Consider the following 23,628-nt stretch of genomic DNA (forward strand, 5'->3'; position numbering starts at 1 on the left):
CATTGAAATGTAATATTTTGATTTGTGTTGTTTTTAATGTGACAATTAGTTTTATAACATCTGACTCTAGTTCCCTGCTTCATCATAACCTGTTGTGTGACCGGCTCCTCTGATAATCGAGGTGCTGAGTTAGGACATTATCTTTTGGCTCATGATCTTGTAAACATGCATGAAAATGTTTATGGGAGAGTACCTTAGGTCCCCACCTTCCATGGTAGAGACTGCGAGTCAGTTTTTGAATATTTATTCATTACTCGCAGTCTAACACAATATTTAAATGGATGAGATATACTGCAGTCATCCTTTAGTGATCACAATCCACTGATAGCTAACTTCTTTCTTTCTATGGACATCCTTAGAGGTGCAGAGAATGCAGTTGATCAGCCAAAGCCACAGCACTATGGACTTAGGCTTGTTTGACCTACGCCCTATCCTTTAAAACTTTTGGATGAGTTTGTAAAGTCTAATTCGGACATTTTCTTGGACTGCTCACTTGATATTTCCTGAGGGGAACATTTGTGTAATATTTTTAGAGCGCTTAGCAACGTAATAAACAATGGTTTACTCATACCGACTGCTAGATGAGTTTGCTTCCCTAGTCGATGGTCTAATAGATCCTGTTCACAGGCGAACAGAGATCTGAGACTAACCTTGTCAGCCACTTCCAGAAATCTAAGTGCAATAGCCTTGGCTCAGGCAAGTTAAAAGGGGGCCCTGTAAATTAGGAAGTGTGAAATCCAGAGGGGCGATTGGAATTGCCTATCTAGTGAAGTTTCACTCAAGAATGACAGTGAATTTTGGAGAGCGGTTAGTGAATTCCAAATACAAAAGATGACAAATGCTCTCATTAGTAGCCATATTACGGGTGACCAGTGGGTAACTATTTGTAATAACATGTATTTCAGCACCTCTGATGGTGTTGACTGAGTAGATTATTTTTTTCTGGGTGATATCACTTATATACTCCAAATTTCTGTATGAGGTGTTTACGGCTCTTAACAGTAGTACCTTCTCTAAAGATCCTGTGCCGCATGAAGTTCTTATGGATATCTTTAAATGAAAACTTGATCTTTGGGCACCTTTGTTAACCAATGTTTATGTTATTTTGGAACCCAAAGCTCTTCCTCCCTCTTGGTCTAGCTCCATTATATTTCCCATTTTAAAAAGGGCAGCCCCCTGAACCAAAGTGCTATAGACCTGTACCTTTAATTAGCTCAAGAACAATAGGAAGAGTCTTTTTTAACAGGCTAAGAGATAGGTGCAATGGAAGTAGTACTTTATCTACGTGTCAATATAGGTTTAGGCGAAGCTTAAGAACAATGGAGCCGTGTTTAAATCTAAATCTGCGGCTAGGGAAATATGCTATATCTAAAACAATCGCCTTTATACCTTAACCTTATGGATCTATCCTCCACATTTGATAAGGTTAATCAAAATAAGTTGTGGGCTATAATGTTGGAGCTGAAGCTAGATACCACAATTGTTCACTTCTTGACCTTCCTCTATCAAGATCTAAGTGCCAGAGTGAGGTCTAGACAAAATGGGGAATTATCCAACGCGATTAATTTACATTGTGGAGTCAGGCAAGGTTGTGTTTTAGCACCACTTTTATTTATTTTATACATTAACAAGCTTAACGTTGTCTTAAGTGCTGCTACACAAGATGTCCCCCATGTTAACCATGTTCCCATACCAGTATTTTTGTACACTAATGATGCAGTGCTTATAGCATGCTCTCAGGTGCCCGGTACAAGCTTTTTCTGAGTTTATGCTTGATTTAGATTTGTCTATACACTATACTAAGTCTCAATCTAGGGCATGTGCACTAAGCATTATATGTTGTGCACTTTAAGGATTAAATAGAGCTGTCTGGAGAACGTTTCTAAATTCCCATACCTTTGTTTAATATTTGATGCAAGTGGGTCTTGGGCAGAAAACAGTGTTAGAAACACTAAACATAAGTGAGCAATAAGTTCTCTTTTTAATGTTTGCAAGTCACTAGGGATAAACCGATAACCTCACTTATAGAAATATATTGTAAGCAATGTGTACCTGCTGCTAGCTATGGGTGTGGCATTTGGGGTTATGGAGACTGTCCTACATTTCAGGCTGAGGAGAATCGCTTTGGTAGACAACTCCTATCTCTCCCACCTTCTATCCCTCTGTATTTATGTACATTAAAATGGGCCCCATTTTGTTGTGGCTATCTATATGGAACAATCCATGGACTTCTTTTACTCATAGTAAAATTAATGACTGTGTTCAGAGTGCAAGAGGCTTACTTATAGCAAGCTTTTTCAAACAACAGTGGTCCCATGCATACATGAATAAACGAAACAATAAATATAGACAGAATCAGTTCTATATTCTGAGTGACATGTCCAGCCGGACAGAGGTCTCCAAGTTTACTACATAAACAATTTAGTTCAAACAAAATACCTTCAACTAATCACCAGTGTGGTACACAAGCCTGTGCCCAACACTCACGGATCACATACAGAAGGTACGTTTACTCGTACGAGCGTAACTCTGTCTATTCTTAGTTCAACTTCACCATCAAGACCCACCAGCCTATCGACACCTCTGCTGGGCACGTTCACATGGATGGCTGCATTATTAGGTTTTGTAAACACAATGTTTCACCTTCACCATAAGTCACTTACCTTAAGTAATATCAGACCTTCTCCACTAAATGTGAATCCTTTTCTTCTATTTTTTTTCTATTTTTTTCTTCTTAAACAAATAAAGGCTAACAACGTTAAGGCATAATCTTAATGTCCTGATGATGGTCCCTATGATTAATAGGGGGACCGAAACGCCGTCGACCCTTGTAACACCTTATACAAAACGTGATTGCTATGTGATGTAATGGTGTTTTTCTGATTTTTCTGTACAACTGCATTTCTTACACAGAAAACGTTTGTCTGCCTTAAAAGCCCTTCTTTGTCTGTAAACGTACCTTCTGTATGTGATCCGTGAGTGTTGGGCACAGGCTTGTGTACCACACTGGTGATTAGTTGAAGGTATTTTGTTTGAACTAAATTGTTTATTGAGTAAACTTGGAGACCTCTGTCCGGCTGGACATGTCACTCAGAATATAGAACTGATTCTGTCTATATTTATCGTTTCGTTTATTCATGTATGCATGGGACCACTGTTGTTTGAAAAAGTAAGTTCCCCGAGGTCCCCTGTTGACTAAATTGGGGCCCCTTGTTGTTGTAAATATACTTATAGCAAGCAACATTTTACTACTCTGGGGAAAGCTGCTTTATTTGAAAATTCTTCACCCATATGTAAGGCTCACAAGAAAATTGTGAAATGCTTGTTTATTGAAAGACGCTGTGCTAAAAGAGACATCTTAGAGCTAAGTAAACCACTTGTATGGAATTATTACCTTTAAAAGCAGTCCTGACCTTGAACCATATCTAACATATATGACTAATAATTGGGAAACAGCCTTATTGTCAAAATTCATAGCGGGTGCTATATGTTTTATGCTGTGTTTCCAGCTGGATTTTTATGGGAACTTTGCAGAGAGGAAATCTGCTTGTGATCAATTTCCTCACAATGTTTGCTGCACTTTATGAAATTTCGCAATGTGATTTTAAATTTTGTATGTTTATCTTTTATGATTTTCATCGACTTTCGAATAAAGATTGAATTGGTTGCTGACTTTGTGTTCGTGTATTATGAATGTGGAAGGGGTGGCAGCATAAGTGCAAGGGGTGACTATGGATAGAAGCATTTGTATGCATAATGTTATAGGCCAGACCTATTGGCTTTAACACATGTTCTTTTTTAGTATACAATGACCTCTGGAAACACAGCTGAAACGCTCTCCAGACAGACCTAAAAAGACAAGAAAAAGGGGGGAAAGAGGCAGTAAATGTAAGACAGAGGGTATCAGAGGAATAAGAAAACGAAGTGAAGCAGATTCAAAGGGCACCCATAGGGAAACGAAAAGTATAGGAGGACATGTTAGGAAAAAGGAGGATACTCTTGCAGTGCCCAGAAAGATATGATGTTGACTTCCTGCTGCCTTGTGTCTTTTCACACTGTCCTCCTCTTTTGCTATTCACCAGGAGACTTCTGAAGTTGTCTCTTTTAAGCCTCTGTAGGAGACTCTTTCATTGTCATACTCCATTCTGTTCTGTGCTTTTAGAATCTGGACCTTCCTAGTCCTGAAGTATCATACAACTTGCACTCTTGAAGCCTGTACTACTCCTACAGTCTCCTGTAAGCTGTGCTTCTGCACTCTGTGTTATGATTCTGCATTCAGTTACATGCATATATAATCTGTTCTGTGTTACCACAGTCTCTGCTGTTATCCTGTCGTTTCTTCTGTCTTCCTAGAGTTTTTCATGTGCATCTGCACCTTTCTACTGCTGTTATCCTGCCGTTTCTTCTGGGGTCCTAGAGTTTCTCATGTGCACCTGCACCTTTCTACTGCTGTTATCCTGCCGTTTCTTCTGGGGTCCTAGAGTTTCTCATGTGCATCTGCACCTTTCTACTGCTGTTATCCTGCCGTTTCTTCTGGGGTCCTAGAGTTTCTCATGTGTATCCGCACCTTTCTATGGCTGTTATCCTGCCGTTCTTTTGTGGTCCTAGAGTTTCCCATGTGTATCCGCACCTTTCTACTGCTGTTATCCTGCCGTTTCTTCTGTGGTCCTAGAGTTTCTCATGTGCATCTGCACCTTTCTACTGCTGTTATCCTGCCGTTTCTTCTGTGGTCCAAGAGTTTCTCATGTGTACCTGCACCTTTCTACGGCTGTTATCCTGCCATTTCTTCTGTGGTCCTAGAGTTTCTCATGTGCATCTGCACCTTTCTACTGCTGTTATCCTGCCGTTTCTTCTGGGGTTCTAGAGTTTCTCATGTGCATCTGCACCTTTCTACTGCTGTTATCCTGCCGTTTCTTCTGGGGTCCTAGAGTTTCTCATGTGCATCTGCACCTTTCTACTGCTGTTATCCTGCTGTTTCTTCTGGGGTCCTAGAGTTTCTCATGTGCATCTGCACCTTTCTACTGCTGTTATCCTGCCGTTTCTTCTGGGGTTCTAGAGTTTCTCATGTGCATCTGCACCTTTCTACTGCTGATATCCTGCCGTTTCTTCTGGGGTTCTAGAGTTTCTCATGTGCATCTGCACCTTTCTACTGCTGTTATCCTGCCGTTTCTTCTGGGGTCCTAGAGTTTCTCATGTGCATCTGCACCTTTCTATGGCTGTTATCCTGCCGTTCTTCTGTGGTCCTAGAGTTTCCCATGTGTATCTGCACCTTTCTACTGCTGTTATCCTGCTGTTCTTCTGTGGTCCTAGAGTTTCTCATGTGCATCTGCACCTTTCTACTGCTGTTATCCTGCCATTTCTTCTGGGGTCCTAGAGTTTCTCATGTGTATCCGCACCTTTCTACGGCTGTTATCCTGCCGTTCTTTTGTGGTCCTAGAGTTTCCCATGTGTATCCGCACCTTTCTACTGCTGTTATCCTGCCGTTTCTTCTGTGGTCCTAGAGTTTCTCATGTGCATCTGCACCTTTCTACTGCTGTTATCCTGCCGTTTCTTCTGTGGTCCTAGAGTTTCTCATGTGCATCTGCACCTTTCTACTGCTGTTATCCTGCCGTTTCTTCTGTGGTCCTAGAGTTTCTCATGTGCATTTGCACCTTTCTACTGCTGTTATCCTGCCGTTTCTTTAGGGGTCCTAGAGTTTTTCATGTACATCTGCACCTTTCTACGGCTGTTATCCTGCCGTTCTTTTGTGGTCCTAGAGTTTCCCATGTGTATCCGCACCTTTCTACGGCTGTTATCCTGCCGTTCTTTTGTGGTCCTAGAGTTTCCCATGTGTATCCGCACCTTTCTACTGCTGTTATCCTGCCGTTTCTTCTGTGGTCCTAGAGTTTCTCATGTGCATCTGCACCTTTCTACTGCTGTTATCCTGCCGTTTCTTCTGTGGTCCTAGAGTTTCTCATGTGCACCTGCACCTTTCTACGGCTGTTATCCTGCCATTTCTTCTGTGGTCCTAGAGTTTCTCATGTGTATCCGCACCTTTCTACCGCTGTCCTGTACTGTGCTTCTTCAGAGGTCTAAGCTGGTGCTATGATAAGGGGGTATGTGATGTGGTAATACAGTGAGAATCATGCTCCTGCAATCTGTGCTGTTGTCCAGCAGACATTTGTAGTCCTCCTCCATCAGTGCTGGGCTCCTGCAGTCATTACTGTGCCTCTGCTGTCTCTGCTCTATTCTTGGTTTCTTCTCTGCACCTGCCATCTGTGTTGTGCTCTGCTTGTCAGTTGGTGCTGCTATGCTCCTAAATCTTTGCTGTGCTTTTGCAGTCTCTGATGTGCTTCAGCAGTCTGTGCTGTGATCCTGTGGTCTGTGCCTTGTCATGCAGCTTCTGCTGCGCTTCTACAGTTGTTGCTGTGCTTCATCAGTATGTTTTCCAGTGGCGAAGTCATTGCGTCTGGCGCCCACGGCAGGGTGAAGTTTGGGGGGTGGCGGTGGGAAGAGGGTCAGTGGCAAGAAGGAAGTACATTAGGGAGAAACCAGTAGTGAGGGCGCTTCATGAGTTATTGACCTTGATGGCACATAAAGCAACCGCTTTTCTTCTGTTTCTTCATAATTTGGAAAAGGCAGATCATTCTTTATCTGAAGCTTCTTAAGAAATGTTAGCAGCACAACCAAACTAACTTCTACAGTTAGATCAATGCAAACACATTAAGTTATCTTTATCGGAAGCTCCTTAAAAAAATGTTCATAAGAACTCCAAGATTTCTATCTCGTCAAATTCAATTTTACTTTGGCCACTTTTTAAGACAAAGACATCTGTTAAATAAGATGGATAGTACCCTTACCTTCCTCTAAAACAGAAAACGCTTGTGATAAGGATTTGATATTATCCATGGGTATTTTATACGATAACAAGGAAGAAAACCTGTAAGAGAGACGAAAGACACACAGGCAAAATTATTCATTAATTAATGTACCTGCATCACTCTCATATCATTAGGCCTACTTACTGCAAAGGATAGGTAAAAGAGAAAAAGTGAATATAGTATAAATTGAGAGTTATATTTCATATTTGCAGCAGTATTTCCCGCGAGAGAGTTTTTCTAATCTTAGATGACAGCTATTGGTCATTAATATCTATCTTCATAAAAGTCATCGACTTATATATGAAGAGCGGAAAGTGAGAACAACGGTGCGATACACAAACAAGTCTTTGGAAATTTTATAGAACTATTGTTACTGTAGGCGGCATACCTGACATTAAATGGCGCCCTTGGGATGACATGTTTTGTGTGTGAAGACCTTAGTCAGCTTATTATTTTACTAGATATAGTAAGATACATGGAGCCAGGCAAAGCAAATACTATCCGTAATTTTTTATTATTAAATATATACATTTTAAAATCAAGGCAAATTACTGAGAACTCCAATAATTGAGTCAGTCGAGTTGTATTGATCATTTTAAAAGATAAAGGGGAGTCAGAGACAGCAGCTAATGGAGATAGACGTTCTTCCATTGCTTACTCTTCTACAACTGAACCTTGCACTGATCCACAGCATCCCAACACCATACGGACATAAGGACCCTATCAGAATGTGGCGGTGGAAAGGGCTCATTTAACACTGCAGTAAATAGAGGAGGACTTGCAGCACGGCCCTGCTGCTCCAGACAACAAGATGGCAGCCATGCCTTGAAGTGGTAGCTTATTTCCTGGTTTGTAAGTATCAGCACAGTCAGACACAAAGAGCAACGGAGATTGGCCAGTGTGGGGCAAACTATTTGGTCCTACGACAGTAAGGTGAAGTTAAGCCGAGGGACAGCTCCCTGTCGTGTGGAGGCCTTTAAGTGACTGGAGCTGGTAAGTGCTTAAGATTTATTTGGTCACAGCAATGCATACCTCCATGGCCGTAGCCAGACGTTTTTATTTTGATCAGCTGGGCCCCAGTAATAACATTACGCGAGTAGGATTTAGGGTGGCATAGGTTTTGGTCTCTTGAAGAAAGCTGTTAACTGTTAGACCTGGTATCCTTGGACATGGTTTCCCCTAACTTTTTGCCAGCAAACATGCTGTTTATGCTGACATTGTTTTTTTGGGCCTTAGATTTCTACGCACTTCCCCACTGCCAAGCAGTGCTAAAGTGCTTGTGCTTTCTTCCTAAAACGTGGTCACATTGGCATATCCACAATTGGTATATTGAATGTACTTATAAGTCACTAGTAATGTGCACTACCTGTGTCCAGGGCCTGTAAATTAATGGGCTGGCAGCACTAATTGTGCACCCACTTAAGTAGCCATTTAAGCTTTTCCATCTGAAGTTCACTACCTTGCATCCCAGCAAGGCTGCTTTTCATCCTTCTGATTGTGGTAAACTGCGCACCATTCTTTGTGTTAACAGTAACACCAGCAGTTCAGTGTCTAAATATCGAGGGACATCATATAGAATGCCCAAAATATCGACTCCAAAATATCGAAGTACAGACTAAAGAATCCCTATCTACAAACAGGTAAGTACTAAAATATCGAATCCAAAATATCAATAGTTAAAATATAGTTAACTAAAATATCGAATTTTTAAAATGTATTAAAAATAATATTAAAGTAATTAAAAACGAGTAAATAAAACATACATGAAATAATGTAAAAAAGCGTAACATATAAAAATAATAAATCTAATGTAAAAAAAGTAGAGAATTTGTTGTATAGAGAGAGGGTAAAAATTACTATTCCCACTCCAGTGAGTGCAACAGTAGGGAAAACGTTGGATAGCGTAGGGGTCAAAATTACTATTCCCACTCCAAAAGGTACAACAGTAGGGAAAGCGTTGGATAGTGTAGGGGTAAAAATTACTATTCCCACTCCAGTGAGTGCTACAGTAGGGAAATCTTTAGATAGTGGGAGGGTAAAAATCACTATTCCCACTCCAGTGAGTGCAACAGTAGGGAAATCGTTGGATAGCGAAGGGGTAAAAATTACTATTCCCACTCCAGTGAGTGCAACAGTGGGGAAAGCATTGGATAGTGGGAGGGTAAACATTACTATTCCTACTCCAGAGAGTGGAACAGTAGGGAAAGCTTTGGATAGCGGGAGGGTAAAAATTACTTTTCCCACTCCAGAGAGTGCAACAATAGGGAAAGCATAGGATAGCGGGAGGGTAAAAATTACTATTCCCACTCCAGTGACTGCAACAGTAGAGAAAGCGTTGGATAGTGGGAGGGTAAAAATTACTATTCCCATTCCAGAGAATGCAACAGTAACGAAAGCATTAGATAGAGGGAGGGTAAATATTACGATTCCCACTCCAGTGAGTGTAACAGTAGGGAAAGCATTGGATAGCGTAGGGGTAAAAATTACTATTCCCACTCCAGATAATGCAACAGTAGGGAAAGCGTTGGATAGCGTAGGAATATAAATTACTATTCCCACTCCAGAGAGTGCAACAGTAGGGAAAGCATTGGATAGCGTAGGGGTAAAATTACTATTCCCACTCCAGAGAGTGCAACAGTAGGGAAAGTAATGATTTAATATTAAAATAAGATGACATTAATTATCAATACCAATAAAAAAATTACAAATAATTACCAATTAATAAAAATGTATTCCCAATAAAAAAAATCAATTACCAATTAATAAAAATTAATTGCCAATTAATTCTTTATCAATTAATTATCAATACATATAAATATTTACTGCCTGACTTCATTGACACGATGGGCCTAGTGGACGGCTGGATGTTGCTACATGCTACTCAACGCCAGTATACTTTTCATTCTGGTGCCCACGGTAGTCTTCCCAGGATAGACTATGTGTTAGTGCCAGCTGCACAGGCGTCCTATGTTGCTGAGGTCAGACATATGGCTCAGGGTATTTCCGATCACTCCCCGCTTTGGTTTCGGTTTGAACTGGCGCCAGGCTCTGGGGGGAGGATAGCTCCCATTAACCCTTTGTATCTCCGTAATCCCAAGACTCGCAGCTCATTAATCAAGGCATTGGAACATTATTTCCAAGAGAACGAGGGGTCGGTCTCTTCCTATATATCGTTGTGGGAGGCTTTTCAGACAGTAATTAGAGGTCAAGCTCTCTCTTTAATTGTTGGTGTTAAAAAACAGAAGGAAAAAGATGTGGTGAAGATAGCAACGGAGATAGCTGATTTGGAACTGGAATTGGAGCGAGAGGTTACCCGCTCTAGATTGCATGTCCTGCACTTGAAGCAGTTGGATTACAGAACGTTGGTAACGGATGGTGTGAGGGCCCTTAGTCGGGAACAACAGGGCATATCTACGATGTTGGGGATAGGGCTGGCAAATTTTTTGCATGGTTGGATAGAAAGGACAGAGCTAGTCGTGTAGTACCGGAAATTGAGATGGAAGATGGGGCTTTAGCCACTGACCCGCAAGAGATAGTGGCATGCTTTGCTGAACATTTTTGCTCTGTGTACTCTTCCGTGTCGGACAGACCGGAGAAAGATTCATGCCTGTTGTTGCGAGATATCGCGCTCCCATGTGTGTCCGAGGTGGACCAGGACTTTCTGGATGGTAGGATCACTGCAGATGAAGTGGCGTTGGCAGTGTGCTCTCTGAATTCTGGTAAAGCTATGGGTCCTAACGGTTTGCCGATTGAACTATATAAGCTTCGCCCAGATAGGTTTGCTCCGTATTTGAGAGACATGTTCCAGGAGTCCCTGGATCGTGGTCTCCTCCCCCGTGATCAGAGATTGGCTTCGATAGTTGTTATTCATAAGGAGGGAAAAACGAAGAATCGGTGTGCTTCGTATCGACCGATATCACTGTTGAATTCTGAACCTAAGATTCTTGCTAAGTTGTTGGCTAATAGACTGATAAAGGTTATTAGCGATCTGGTTAACCCAGACCAGTCTGGCTTTATCCCACACAGAAATACGGCACTTAACCTTAGGCGCCTACATGGAGTTCTTGCGGGGGCCTCGACGCTACGTGAACCAGCCATTTTGGCGTCACTAGACGCCACAATGGCATTTGATACTGTTGAATGGCCGTATCTGTGGGCGGTGCTAGCTAAATTTGGTTTCGGTTCAGATTTCATTAGCTGGGTGCGTCTTCTCTATGCAGACCCTCTTTACCCTGATCGTGGTTATTGGTCGCGTTTTGGAGCCATTTTGTCTCGGGCGGCCCTTTTTAAAATGATGTCGCTCCCTCGTTTTCTGTATGCTCTTCAGAACACGCTCGATATCATCCCAGCTAGTTACTTTCGTTTGGTAAAGGATTTACAGAGGAAGTTGTTATGGGATGGCAGACCGTGTATTGCGCTAGCTAAATTAATGCTCCCGTGGTATGATGGAGGCATCGCTCTCCCTGATATTAAGAGGTATTATTGGGCATTGCAGTTGGGAGCCATCAATCACGGTATGTACGGCCCTGGGTTGAATCCTGGTTTCGCCATGGAAAGGTGGTTACTGCCGGGTGGTAATTATTATAGAGCGTTGTATTCTAAATCTGTGGTGAAAGCTTTGACGGGGCTGACCAGGACAGCTGTGAGGGTCTGGCGCGATGCTACCAGTTAGTTAGGGTGGAAGGACCGTCTGACTTTGGCTACCCCACTTTTTTCCTCGGACAAGTTTGGCAAACTGTGGAACACTAAAGGGTTCGACAAGTGGGATCTTATTGGCATCTCCAAGGTGGGAGACATATGGGTGAAGGGGCAGGTGAAATCATTTGCGGCCCTATGTAATGTAATGTAATGTAAGGATTTATTTGTACCGCGCAACTATCGCTCCAAAGAGCATCTTGGCGCCCACTTGTGTAGCTGATAAGAAAGGAATCTTACACTAGGGATCTGGCAATAGTGTCTGGAAGAGTGAAGATCCAGGTTTTTAGTTGCTTCCTGAATTCAGTTTCTTTGTCCAGCGCTCTTATGCGGGGAGGAAGGGTGTTCCATGCTTTTGCACCTAATATCGCAAAGGACTTGCCTCCACGAGTCTTAAGCCTGAATGGTTGAACTGCCAGAAGATTGGCATTGGACGAGCGGAGAATTCGAGTTGGGTGATATCTGGTGAATTTTTTCCGCAGATACAGTGGTCCACGTTGATGAAATACTCTGAAGGTGATGAGCAATATTTTGAATAGAATTCTTTTAATGATAGGTAGCCAGTGTAGAGTTTTAAGGGCTTCTGTCGCTGATGATCTTCTGGGCCACTTTAATATGAGTTTAGCCGCCGAATTCTGGACCATTTGGAGCCTGTGGGTGACCTCCTTGTTGGTGCCTGCATATAGTCCGTTACAGTAATCTAGATGAGATGTAACCAGTGCGACCACCACTGTTTTCCTGGCTTCCAAGGGAAGGAGATCGAAGAACTTTCTCAGACTCTTTATAACACCAAAGCATGTACCTGCCACTTTCAGTGCTTGCTGTTTAAAGGACAGATTACTATCAAAAGTCACTCCCAGGTTGCGGGCCGTGGTGGCAGTATTAGGTGGAATTTCTGCTTTCTCAGGCCACCACAGTCTGGGTATGAATTCGTTGTTTGAGCCCATCGGTATTATCTCCGTCTTCCCGGTGTTACATTTCAAATGATTAGTTCGCATCCAATCAAAGGTCGCCGTAAGGCAGCCTTTGAGCTTCTCTTCCCAGTCTTGGTTGTCTTTGTCCATGGTCAGGATCAATTGCGTGTCGTCGGCATAGGCTATGGCTTCTATGCCAAACGAAGCAATCAGGCTAATTAGGGGTGCGGTGTAGACATTAAACAGTGTCGGGCTAAGACTAGAGCCCTGAGGTACTCCTGTCGTGAGTCTTCTCTCCCTAGATTGAAATTCTCCTAACGTCACTACTTGTCTCCTTCCACTCAGGAAGTTCTTGAGCCATTCAAGCACCACGCCAGTGATGCCAAAGGATTTCAGACGGTCTATCAGAATGATATGTGAGACCGTATCGAAGGCCGCCGATAGGTCTAGTAAAATCAGGATGGCCTTCTTCCCTTGGTCTAGGGCTGTGCGGATGGTATCTGCAGTATACAAAAGGGCAGACTCCGTTGAATGCTGTGCTCTAAAACCTGCCTGGTTAGGATGCCATGCTTCACTCTCTTCTAAGAATCTGGTCAGTTGTTGATTGACCATGGATTCAGTGATTTTGCAAAGAGCAGGAAGTAAAGAAATGGGACGCAAATTAGATAATGTGGAAGGGTCAGGGAGCTGTTTCTTTTGAAGGGGTCTCACTGCCGCTATTTTCCACTCTGAGGGGACATTGGCTGTGGCCTTACAGACCGAGTTTGAATTGGGAGGGATGGAATACTTTCGTTATGCTCAGATTCGGCATGCTCTAACTTCTGTTTTCCCAGAGGGGGAAGAGATACCGGAATCTACCCAATTAGAGGATCGTATCTTGGATGGACATATGCCTGATAGTACCATATCTCTGGTATACAAGAAATTGATTAATCATAGGGCGGACCTTTTATTGCAGCTACGTGACCAGTGGACCCGTGACGGCCTTGAGCTTGATGACGAAGACTGGCAGTCGGCGATCTCCTCTCCGAAGGAGGTCGCGATTCCAGCGCTACTAAGATTAGTTCAACTTAAAATATTACATAGGGTATACGTCACGGGTCCCCGTCTAGTCCGGATGGGTCTATCTGATGAGGGTCTGTGTCGAAGGGGTTGTGGTCAGCTGGGGACATTCTTCCATATCATCTGGGAATGTCGGGAAGTGTTTGACTATTGGAGTAGAGTCCATGCGGTGATGCAGGACGTCACGGGTGTGGCTCTCTTACCGGAGGCCAGACGCTGTTTGCTGTTTGCTGAATATCTGGGAGCCCACTGATCATAATGTGGCACAAACCCAATGGGTGACTTTAGGGGCCATGATCGCCAAACGGAACATTGCACAGTTGTGGGGGTCCCAAAGGCCTCCCACTCTTGATATGTGGGTAGAAAACATGGACTGGTGTATGTTCCGAGAGAAAAACGGTGTACTTGGCTTGGGGTCCCCCCCGGAAATTGGAACAAGATCTGGGGCCCTTGGAATAGATACAGAGGGGACATATGTGTACCACCAATTACTGCGGTCCTTGATGTCCCACTTTCCCCCTGACCATTTATATTTTATATTGATTACTTTCGTAGGACCTCCGAGTTCTCTTCCCCCCCGCCCCGTCAATATATTGTTTATTGTAACGTTTGATGATATGATGCTCTGCCCTCATAAAGTCATTGCATTCCTATGTTTTGTATATGCCTTGCTTTATTTTCAATAAAAAGAAATATATATAAAAAAATATATATATTTACTTTATTACAATTAAATTACTTTCCACCCTATTCCCCTATAAACCCACATCCTGCTCCAAATAATAAATACAATTACCATAATGATCAATTAATCAATTAATACAAATTAATTACCAATTAATAAAAATAATTATCAATTAATGCACATTAATTAGTTAATTATCAAGTAATTATCAATACAAATAAATAAAAATAAATATTAACTTTATTACAATTAAATGACTTCCCACCCTATTCCCCTATAAACCCACAACCCGCTATGGAATTAAATTAGACATACATTACAACATTCATACATCATTTTATTACATATACTACCTTACATAACACTAAAAAAAATTGATATTATGGAAATCGATATTTTAAATTCGATATTATGGAAATCCATATTTCTTACCCCAAATTCGATATTCTGACTATATTTTGGTAATTCGATATTCTGGCCTGTCTATATTTGGGAGTCGATATTCTGTCCTGTCTATATTTTGGATTCTATATTTTGGTCATTCACCTGCTTGTTCATAGCATTTTCCTGTGTACTTGAGCTCAGAGCCTTTTTCCTGTTGTCTTAATGAAAAGTCAATTCAATGTGTGTTGTGTTCTTCTTTTGGTTTGAGGCACTTCCCATGTTTCTAAGTATAATCAGTTGCAATGCACATTTACTAAAGAACTTAAATGGTCTACCAGTGCTTAATTTATAAAATATTAAGTGTCAGGGCCCAGGTCACTCCATAGAAGTCCACATCAGCTTACCTAAGTGCTAGATTCATCATTTTTTAATAAACACAGCATTAATAAATTCAGCTGAAAAATAGGCGCACATCATCACTGTGAGATGTAATCCCATAAACATTAAGCACTGCATCTGACCACTGCAACATTCAATACATTGTAATTATATTTAGAGAGACCATATCTCATCTGTATTACTTGCGTCAAAAAGAATCCCAACTAACGTATGATTATAGGCGAATGTCCAAGATAAACCACCCTGAAACTCAGCAGAATGTTGAGCAACATGCAGACTAACCTATTAAATCCACAGGATAATACCTGAAAACACTCCTATTAAGTATAGGAAAGAACCTGGGAGCATATTAGCAAAAACCTCGTTAAAATAATCGCCGTTTTAGCAGCAGGAAACTGCCGCTAAAACTGCGATAATGGTCTTGCTAATATGCGTTATAGAATTCCAACAGATGCCCAGGTTGGATGTGCAGGACATCTAACCTGGGCTTCTATTGGAAATCTATAATGCATATTAGCAAGCCCATTATCTCCGTTTTAGCAGCAGTTTCCTGCGCTAAAACGGCGATAATTTTAACGAAGTTCTTGCTAATATGCCCCCATATCACTAAAGACAACACAATTGACTCATTGACAAATAGACTGGACTAGATAAAGAAAAGAATGGAGAAGTGGAAAGACTGCATACAGAGTGCAAAACTGTGAAAATATGTTGTGGAGGAAAATTACAAAGGAGCATAACAAAAAGCTGCATCTAGTGGAGAAGATACTCAAACTTATTACATTCAAGAATGGGAATACCAGACACTACCTCCTCTGAGAGAATGGAAGCGTACATTGAAACAATGCTGAAAAACCTGTTTGATTCATCTGCTTTGGCCCATTTGTTCGTGATTGAACCAGCCCACTGGCTCTAGTGACCGAACCCCCCTCCCAGGTCGCTGCCCTGCCCTATTCCAGCCTTCTTACTGTAGTATTGGGTTCCCAAGGCCTACATGTTCCGAAGATAACCCACTTACATTGAAAGAACTGTTGGCACGGAAGCTGTAAAATTCAAAGAAAAAGTTTATTAAGACCCCATGGGGTGGTGGTACATTCCTACAGCACCCTTCGGTAATGCAAGAAGTATCACACCGAACATCGGTGTGGCACGTTCTTTTATACAGTTTACAGGTAATAAAAGATAGGCGGCACAAAGTTACAAAGCGTTATGTACATATAAGGTCATCTTTTGGAACACAGCCAGCTCATTGGAGGGTTTCAACCCCGCTGGTCAGTTTGGCGGCACATTCCTGAGGGACGACTGGTCAGTGGGGACTGCGCATGTACGGGTTGACCAATACTAAAAATAGCCTGTTGCTGGGCAAACTTGAGTGGTCAGTGGTACGGACAACGGACTAAAGGGCACGCTAGCCACGAGGCCGCTTATGGTCTAAGATGGCCGCCGTAACATACAAAATGGCGGTTTCATGTATAGTCAATTTAAGCGGGAAAACGTGTAGCACAGCTAAGCGCTAACTCGGCCATCGTTAAATTACAACAGACGACCCTTTTAGCGTTTAGCTGATGCTACCTCATAGTGAACATAGTCAGGGTGTTCATCTTCAATATCTATCAACATTATCTGAGTTACTTCTTTATGAAGCATCATTTTGTCATGGGCAAGAGCTTGTCTTGATGGTACACAAGCTGATAAACACATAGAGCATAAAGCTGGACCACATTGGATACATAAGCATACAAAGAACAGTATTCCAACAATGATGCATAGAATCGTTAACAGTTTCCAACCCCAAGTGGTGAGCATTGACCAGAACCATCCTGAAAGTGTCCAAGTTCCATTATCCGGGTGTATTTCAGCAGCTATCTTATGTAGCTTTGAAATGGCATCATAAACAGATGGAGAATTGTCAGGCACGTATACACAACAGCTGCTTCCAATAATTCTACATGCCCCCCCACGATCAGCTAGAACTACGTCTAACACCATTCTATTTTGGAGCGTAACGATCCTAGAAATCTGGAGTTCTTCTGTGATATTTCCAAGTGCAATAGCAGTATCATTAGCTACAGCCTCAACAACACGTGTCAGTCGCCGTATTTTTCGACTATTCAGGGCGGCCCCCACAAAGGAAAACAGTCCCAGATTAAAGTCTACATATTGCTGTAAGGCAGTATCGGTCTGGTCAATGTCATTTAAAACAACGGAACGTTTAACACGATTCAGTACAAAATCATGATACAAAATATAATCATTATGATACATTGGTGGGGCAATGAATACAGGGGGTAGTACAAAAGATACATAGCACGTGCCTAACCATCCCAACGGAAGCTGATGATAACCCTTCGTTCCACAGATAAAGTAAGTATTGCGAGATGCTACAAATGATATGCCAATTGGACTGTCGAATGTGAGTGTGGTGTTGCATTCACTTTTCCCAACTGAAATTGTACCTTTATTGCGTATACACAGATCAGCTTTTGTAGCAATAACATTAATGACATGCGAACTGGATACGTTGATATTCCGCTGATTACTGTAAACACGTGGGGCAGACACATTATCGGGGCGGTACTCCTCCCATTCAAATCGAGTACCCTCAGCTCGTGGATACCCATCCCGATCATGGTAGCAGATTTTATTCAGACGGAAAAGTACCCCCCCTTTCGTTGGCCATCTCAAAGTGAATAAAAGGGTGTACCAGGCATTGCAGGATCCATTATGTGAAAACGGGAGTGGAATGAGTGGTATACCCCCTTTTTTCTCATGCCCAGGCAACATCCCACACACCCAACAATTGGACGTATTTGTCATGTTATGCGTATGATGTAGGATCTGAATAAAGCTATTGTTCAAGTAAGTCTGTCTGTGCCGTTCTTCATGGTAGGGCAGGGTGAAGTGAAAATGTTCAGATGGAGCCGGGGTAGTCGGCAGCAAATGTTCACGTGCAGGTACCACAAGTTCGACTACCCAAGCTATCACCGCTATTACCACAATAGTCAAGACGAAAAGGATGGCACCAAGTATTCTTTTATCTCGTGCTGCAGACGACGCCATAGTCCAAAAAGTTCTCAAAATAGTTCACAAAGTTCACAAAGTCTCAATGCACGTATGCATATACCTAAAAAAAATGAAAAATACGGTGCTGAGCTCCGAGGTAGCCGTTGTTTTCTTCTCCGGGCCAAGACGGGTGTCGCTACACTTGGCAGAACTGATCCCCCCCCCTTGGAATTCCCGGTTTCCGTTTCACAAACCCCAGAGCGGTAACCAACCAGTCTTGAAAAACCAAAAATCTTCTTTATCGTGGCCGTAGATTGTAACGCTCTCGTCCAGAAGCAGTATGGTCCGGGAAGGCTCCCTCAACTTCGGCCGATGTCACAGCTGGGCTCTTTTCTTTATCCAGACTCTCCTTGTAGTCAGTCAGCACAGCAGGATTCACCAGATCAGGGGAGACACGCCGGCAGTGAGTTGAGTGCACCCACCGCTTCCTATTGGTCACTCGTACTGCTGTCCGGGTCGCCAGAAGGACCTGCTCAGGGCCCCGCCACCTCGGTTCCAAGCTGCTCGCCCTCTCAAACGACCGGATCATGACATGGTCGCCAGGGCGAAGATCATGGCCCTCTCCAGTAGAGTTGTCAGGGAGCGCTTCTCGAACCTGTTGATGAATAGAGAGCAAATCATTTGTTAATCGTGCCAAATAATCATTCATCATTATACAAGGCACATCATGTATCAATCGCGGCTTAGGCACTCCCCAAATATTCATCGGCCTTCCGAACACCACTTCATATGGTGTGAGGCCAGTTCGGGAGTGAGGTACTGATCTAAGAGAGAGTAATGCTAGCGGTAAGGCATCCGGCCACTTCAATGACGTGGATGCCACAATCTTAGCCAGTTTTAGTTTCAACGTGGCATTGTACCCCTCGACAAGACCTGCTGACTGAGGGTGGAACACAGCATGAAACTTCTGCTGAATCCCTAACCCCTTCAGTACATACTCCACAATTTTCCCAACAAAATGAGGCCCATTATCGCTCCACAGAAATTTGCAAACTCCAAAGCGAGGGAAAAACTCCTTGAGCAACACCTTCGCTGTTGTCAGAGCTGTATTGTCTTTCGTGGGGAAAGCTTCAACCCATTTGCTAAAAGCACATACCACCACTAAGACATACTTCAGGTTGTTGCAACGCTCAAGCTGGATGTAATCCATTTGGAGTACCTCGAATGGTGCGGAAGGTGGAACGAACCCTCCTTTCGGAGTATGGGTCCCCTTTCCAGGATTGTGTTGCAAACACACCAGGCAGGTCTGCACCACTCTCTTGGCAGTATTAGCAATCTCGGGATGTTCCCAAACTCGTGTTAGCAGTTGAGTGATTGCGAGAGCTCCCACATGTGCCAACCCATGTGTCATCTAAACCATCGCCTGCAAGTAAGCTGCAGGCAATTTCCATTTCTCCATGTCCTTGCTTCTCCAGCAACCTTCATCATCTAGTACCCCATCTGTTGCCCATGCCGCGAGTTCTGATTCAGTAGCTGATTTCTGAATATCTAAGATTTCTGCTCTAGCATCGCTCCATCGCTCAGCCTGTGATTGTGCCACGTACATGGGGGAGTCAGTTCGAGACATAGCCGTTTGTCTCGCTATGCTGTCCGCAAAGGCATTTCCTTGTCCCACTTCATCAATGATCTTTTTATGGGCACTACATTTTATTATCGCCACTTTCTTTGGGCAAAGCAACGCATTTAGGAGATCATGCACTAGTTCTCCGTGCATAATGTGAACTCCATGAGAAGTCAAAAACCCACGTTCTTTCCAGAGTAACACGAAGTCATGCGCTACTCCGAAGGCGTACCGGCTGTCTGTGTAGATGTTCACACATAGGCCAGCACTCAATTCGCAGGCTCGTGTTAACGCTATCAGCTCTGCTGCCTGAGCCGATTTCTGTGGTATTCTAGCTGTTTCTCCCACTGTCTTAAGTGTCGTGATCGCGTATGCTGCGGAAGTCGTACCATCTGGCAGCCTCAAACACGATCCATCAACCCACAGTTCCCCATCCACATCTGGAAGTGGCATATCCTGTAAGTCGACACGACCCTTTGTCTGTTCCTCAGTCAGGAAAACACAATTGTGATGTTTTTCTTCCTGACCCTCCTCGACCGGATAGGGCAATAAAGTGGCAGGGTTCAGGGTAGCACATCTTTTCAGTGTAATGTGTGGCGCCAAAAGTGTAAGCTCATATCCTGTCAAACGTGCACTCGTGAGATATTGGGTCTTTGTTTGATTTAGCAGGGCATCTACTGCATGGGGGACTAACACCAACAATTTGTGCGATAACACTATTCCCTCACTCTGCCGTATAGCTACTGCTGTTGCTGCCACTGCTCGAAAACACCCAGGTAACCCTCGTGCTACAGGATCGAGAAGGGCAGAGAAATACGCACATGGCCTCTGCTTATCCCCGTGTGTCTGCACTAACACTGACAACGCGCACCCATCTTTCTCGTGCACGTACAATGTGAAAATTTTCGTGTAATCTGGTGTACCTAACACGGGTGCAGAGCAAAGGGCCTGTCTCAATTGCTCAAAAGCATTCTGACATTCATCTGTCCATTCAAGGGGCATTGGAGTAGATTTGGACAGTAACGCTAACAAAGGTTTTATAATGTGTGAAAACCCCATGATCCACTGTCTGCAAAAGGACGTTAAACCTATGAAAGCACGTACATCTCTCTGCGTGCGGGGGACTGGTGTATCTAAAATCGCCTGAATTCGATCTGATGTTAATGCACGCCCCTCCTTAGACAAAAGATGACCGAGGTAGGTCACCTTGGGTCTACAGTATTGAAGCTTTTTCTTAGAAACCTTGTGATTATTCTGTGCAAGAAAAGAAAGCAACGCAATCGTACTCTCCTCACATTGTGCATAAGAGTCTGCAGCAAGCAGAAGGTCATCCACATACTGGATAAGGACAACCCCAGACTGTAACTCAAAGGAATCAAGCTGTCTTTTCAGAGCCTGGCTGTAGATACTCGGGCTCTCAGTTTAACCTTGGGGAACACGACAAAATCTATACGATTTATTATTTAACGTGAAGCCAAACAAATATCTGCTATCAGGATGGACTGGGATGGAAAAGAATGCATTTTTAAGGTCAATTACACTAAAGGTCGTTGCTGTTGGTGGTACCAGTGTAAGCAAGGTCGTAATATCGGACACCACCGGGTATTGGGGAATGACAATTTTGTTGATCTCTCTCAAGTCAATAATAAACCGATAGACTTTGTCGTCAGTATCTCTTTTAAGAATGGAGAGAATAGGGCTATTACAAACATTATAAGGAACCTCCTCTACCACTCCTGCAGCTATCAAATCATGAACAATATGCGTCAGGGCAATTTCACCTTCCTTCAAAATCTTATACTGTGGTACCCGTGGCAGAGAGGCTCCCTCCTTAACAGTAATATGAATAGGTGGAATACGCATCTCTCCTACATCCGTGTCTGAGGTCGCCCATAACGTGTGCGGGAGAGAGGCCAATGCTTCAGCATCCTTAATCGTAAAAAATCTGTTCGGATCTGGGTAATTGTCATTTAGAATAACCCGCACCCCTTCAGGAGCACAGCGTATTGTTGCTCGAAAATATTTAAGCAAATCAATGCCCAGAATATTATCTGGGGTATAAGGTGATAACAAAAATTGGCCAAAGCTGAAAAATTTATCAAGACAAAGTGCAAGAGGCTTCGATAATGGGCTAGGAGTGGGTGTGCCATCAAACCCTACACATGTTATCATATCGCCAGACAGGGGAGCCCTCGGAACCAAGTTTTTAGACAAAGCGCTACGAGTAGCTCCTGTGTCGACTAGAAATTGATCAGTAGAACCCAGAATACCCGCTGATACATATGGACCACTCTGATCTACTGGCACTTCAACTGATTCCGTACCCCATCCTACGCAATCCTATGCATGTACATAATCCTGATGTTCCACATTCTCGCCTTCTGATATCTGATACTGGTTCCGTCTATCAAACCTATTACGTTCATCCTGGCCACGGCCCCTCTCTTCAAACCTGCTACGATCACCTCCACTACCTCTTGCTCCCGAATAAGCTCCTCTCGACCTTCCACCTCCTCGACCACGCTGACTACGCTGTTCACGCAGTACCGGACAATCATCAGCCCAATGCCCAAACTCCTTACAGTAAGCACATTGATCCTCCGCTATATCCGTAAGACCATACGACGTAGTGCCCCCACCCCGTCTACCTCTATCATACCCTCTACCCTGTGTTCAACGAACCTGTGCTAACATCACCTTCGTTTTCAATTCTTTCGCTTTCTTATCAACACTTTCTTTAGCCTCCAACTCCTGCCGCTCATAATACTGAGCCATAGTTAACAAAGACGCAGGGTTCACCGTGGCCCAGGAACTTTCACTCAATTTCAATCGTTTTGCAATCTGATTAGCTACATACTTATCGACAAACAAATGCCTACCCGTATCCTCTGTTAAAGATTGGCCACTGTAATCATGAAACGCCTCTTCGAAGCGTGTAAAGAAATCTGAAACCGTTTCATCTGGCTTTTGCTTGCACGAAGCTAACATAGTCCAATCGATCTTTTTAGAAGGTACAAGCGTTTTTAATTTAATCAAAATAGCCGCCGGGAGTTCTAAAATCAATTGACAGGGCTTACATGCCGGTTCCCTATCTAAATCGGCTGCCGTTATTTCTTTCCAAGTCCCCCCAAGTATCGTTTCATCATTATTTTTACGAATCTGTCTCCACATATCAGGTGGGAGAATTAACCCAAAAAACAGATCTATGTCAACAAGAGTCATCACACAAGATGAAATAGCCCCTTCCACCCCTTCATAGAATGCCGCTGGATTTTTACGAAGGTCAGGTAACGAATTTTTCAACGCCATAACATCTCCTCTGTTCCAAGGCGTATACACCCAGTTATATACAAAATATCCCTTTGCATCCTTTGACAATTTATCATCATCTGTACCTTCCCCTTTAGGTGGAACATACAAGGGTGCCGCTTCACGCATAGGCATAACATGCAATGCAGAATTCTTATCTGAACCCCGGAGAGAACACTCCTTAGACTTCACATTAGACTCCGGCCTGGACTCCTTATTCTTTTTTCCACTCGTCCCGCAATCTGGTAGTCTCATCTCGCAGCTGGATCAGTTGCTTGTAAAAGGCATCAACATCTGCAAGATCAAATAAACCTTTATCCAAATTCTCACGATGAACTGACACAGCTTTAGATTCCAACGTATCTGAAAGTTGACGATATGCGGTAACAACTTCATCTGCCAAATTAGCCAGAAAATACAGTAATTCATGATCCGTCCATCTACCCCTTTCCGTAACAACTTCAGACTGAGAAACATAATTCGTATTCACTTTACGAGCCCAACTACGTAAATGCGCGGATCTCTCCGCAGAAAACCTGAGAGCAGATACACCCTTCTTTTCCAACTTATCCTGCCCATCATCCTCCGAATCTGCAGCTGGAGCCGTAGGCGAAACATACGGAGGCGGTGACCGATCTAGCAATGAAAAATCATCAATTTCATTATTAAGGACAGGATAAAGCGGTCGACGAATAG

General features: G+C 43.1%; 1 protein-coding gene across 2 annotated transcripts in view; it reads right to left on the minus strand.

Moving 5' to 3' along the window:
• LOC147702338 (ATP-binding cassette sub-family A member 9-like) overlaps positions 1–23,628 on the minus strand; it is a 1,822,583-nt gene that overhangs the window by 41,523 nt on the left and 1,757,432 nt on the right. For both annotated transcript variants that reach the window (XM_086930970.1, XM_086930969.1), the window contains one exon: positions 6,840–6,919. In XM_086930970.1, the coding sequence (XP_086787096.1) occupies positions 6,840–6,919 (80 nt within the window). The remainder of the gene's footprint in view (positions 1–6,839; positions 6,920–23,628) is intronic.

Source organism: Lissotriton vulgaris, chromosome 7 (assembly GCF_964263255.1).
Source record: "Lissotriton vulgaris chromosome 7, aLisVul1.2, whole genome shotgun sequence".
NCBI classification, from domain to species: domain Eukaryota; kingdom Metazoa; phylum Chordata; class Amphibia; order Caudata; family Salamandridae; genus Lissotriton; species Lissotriton vulgaris.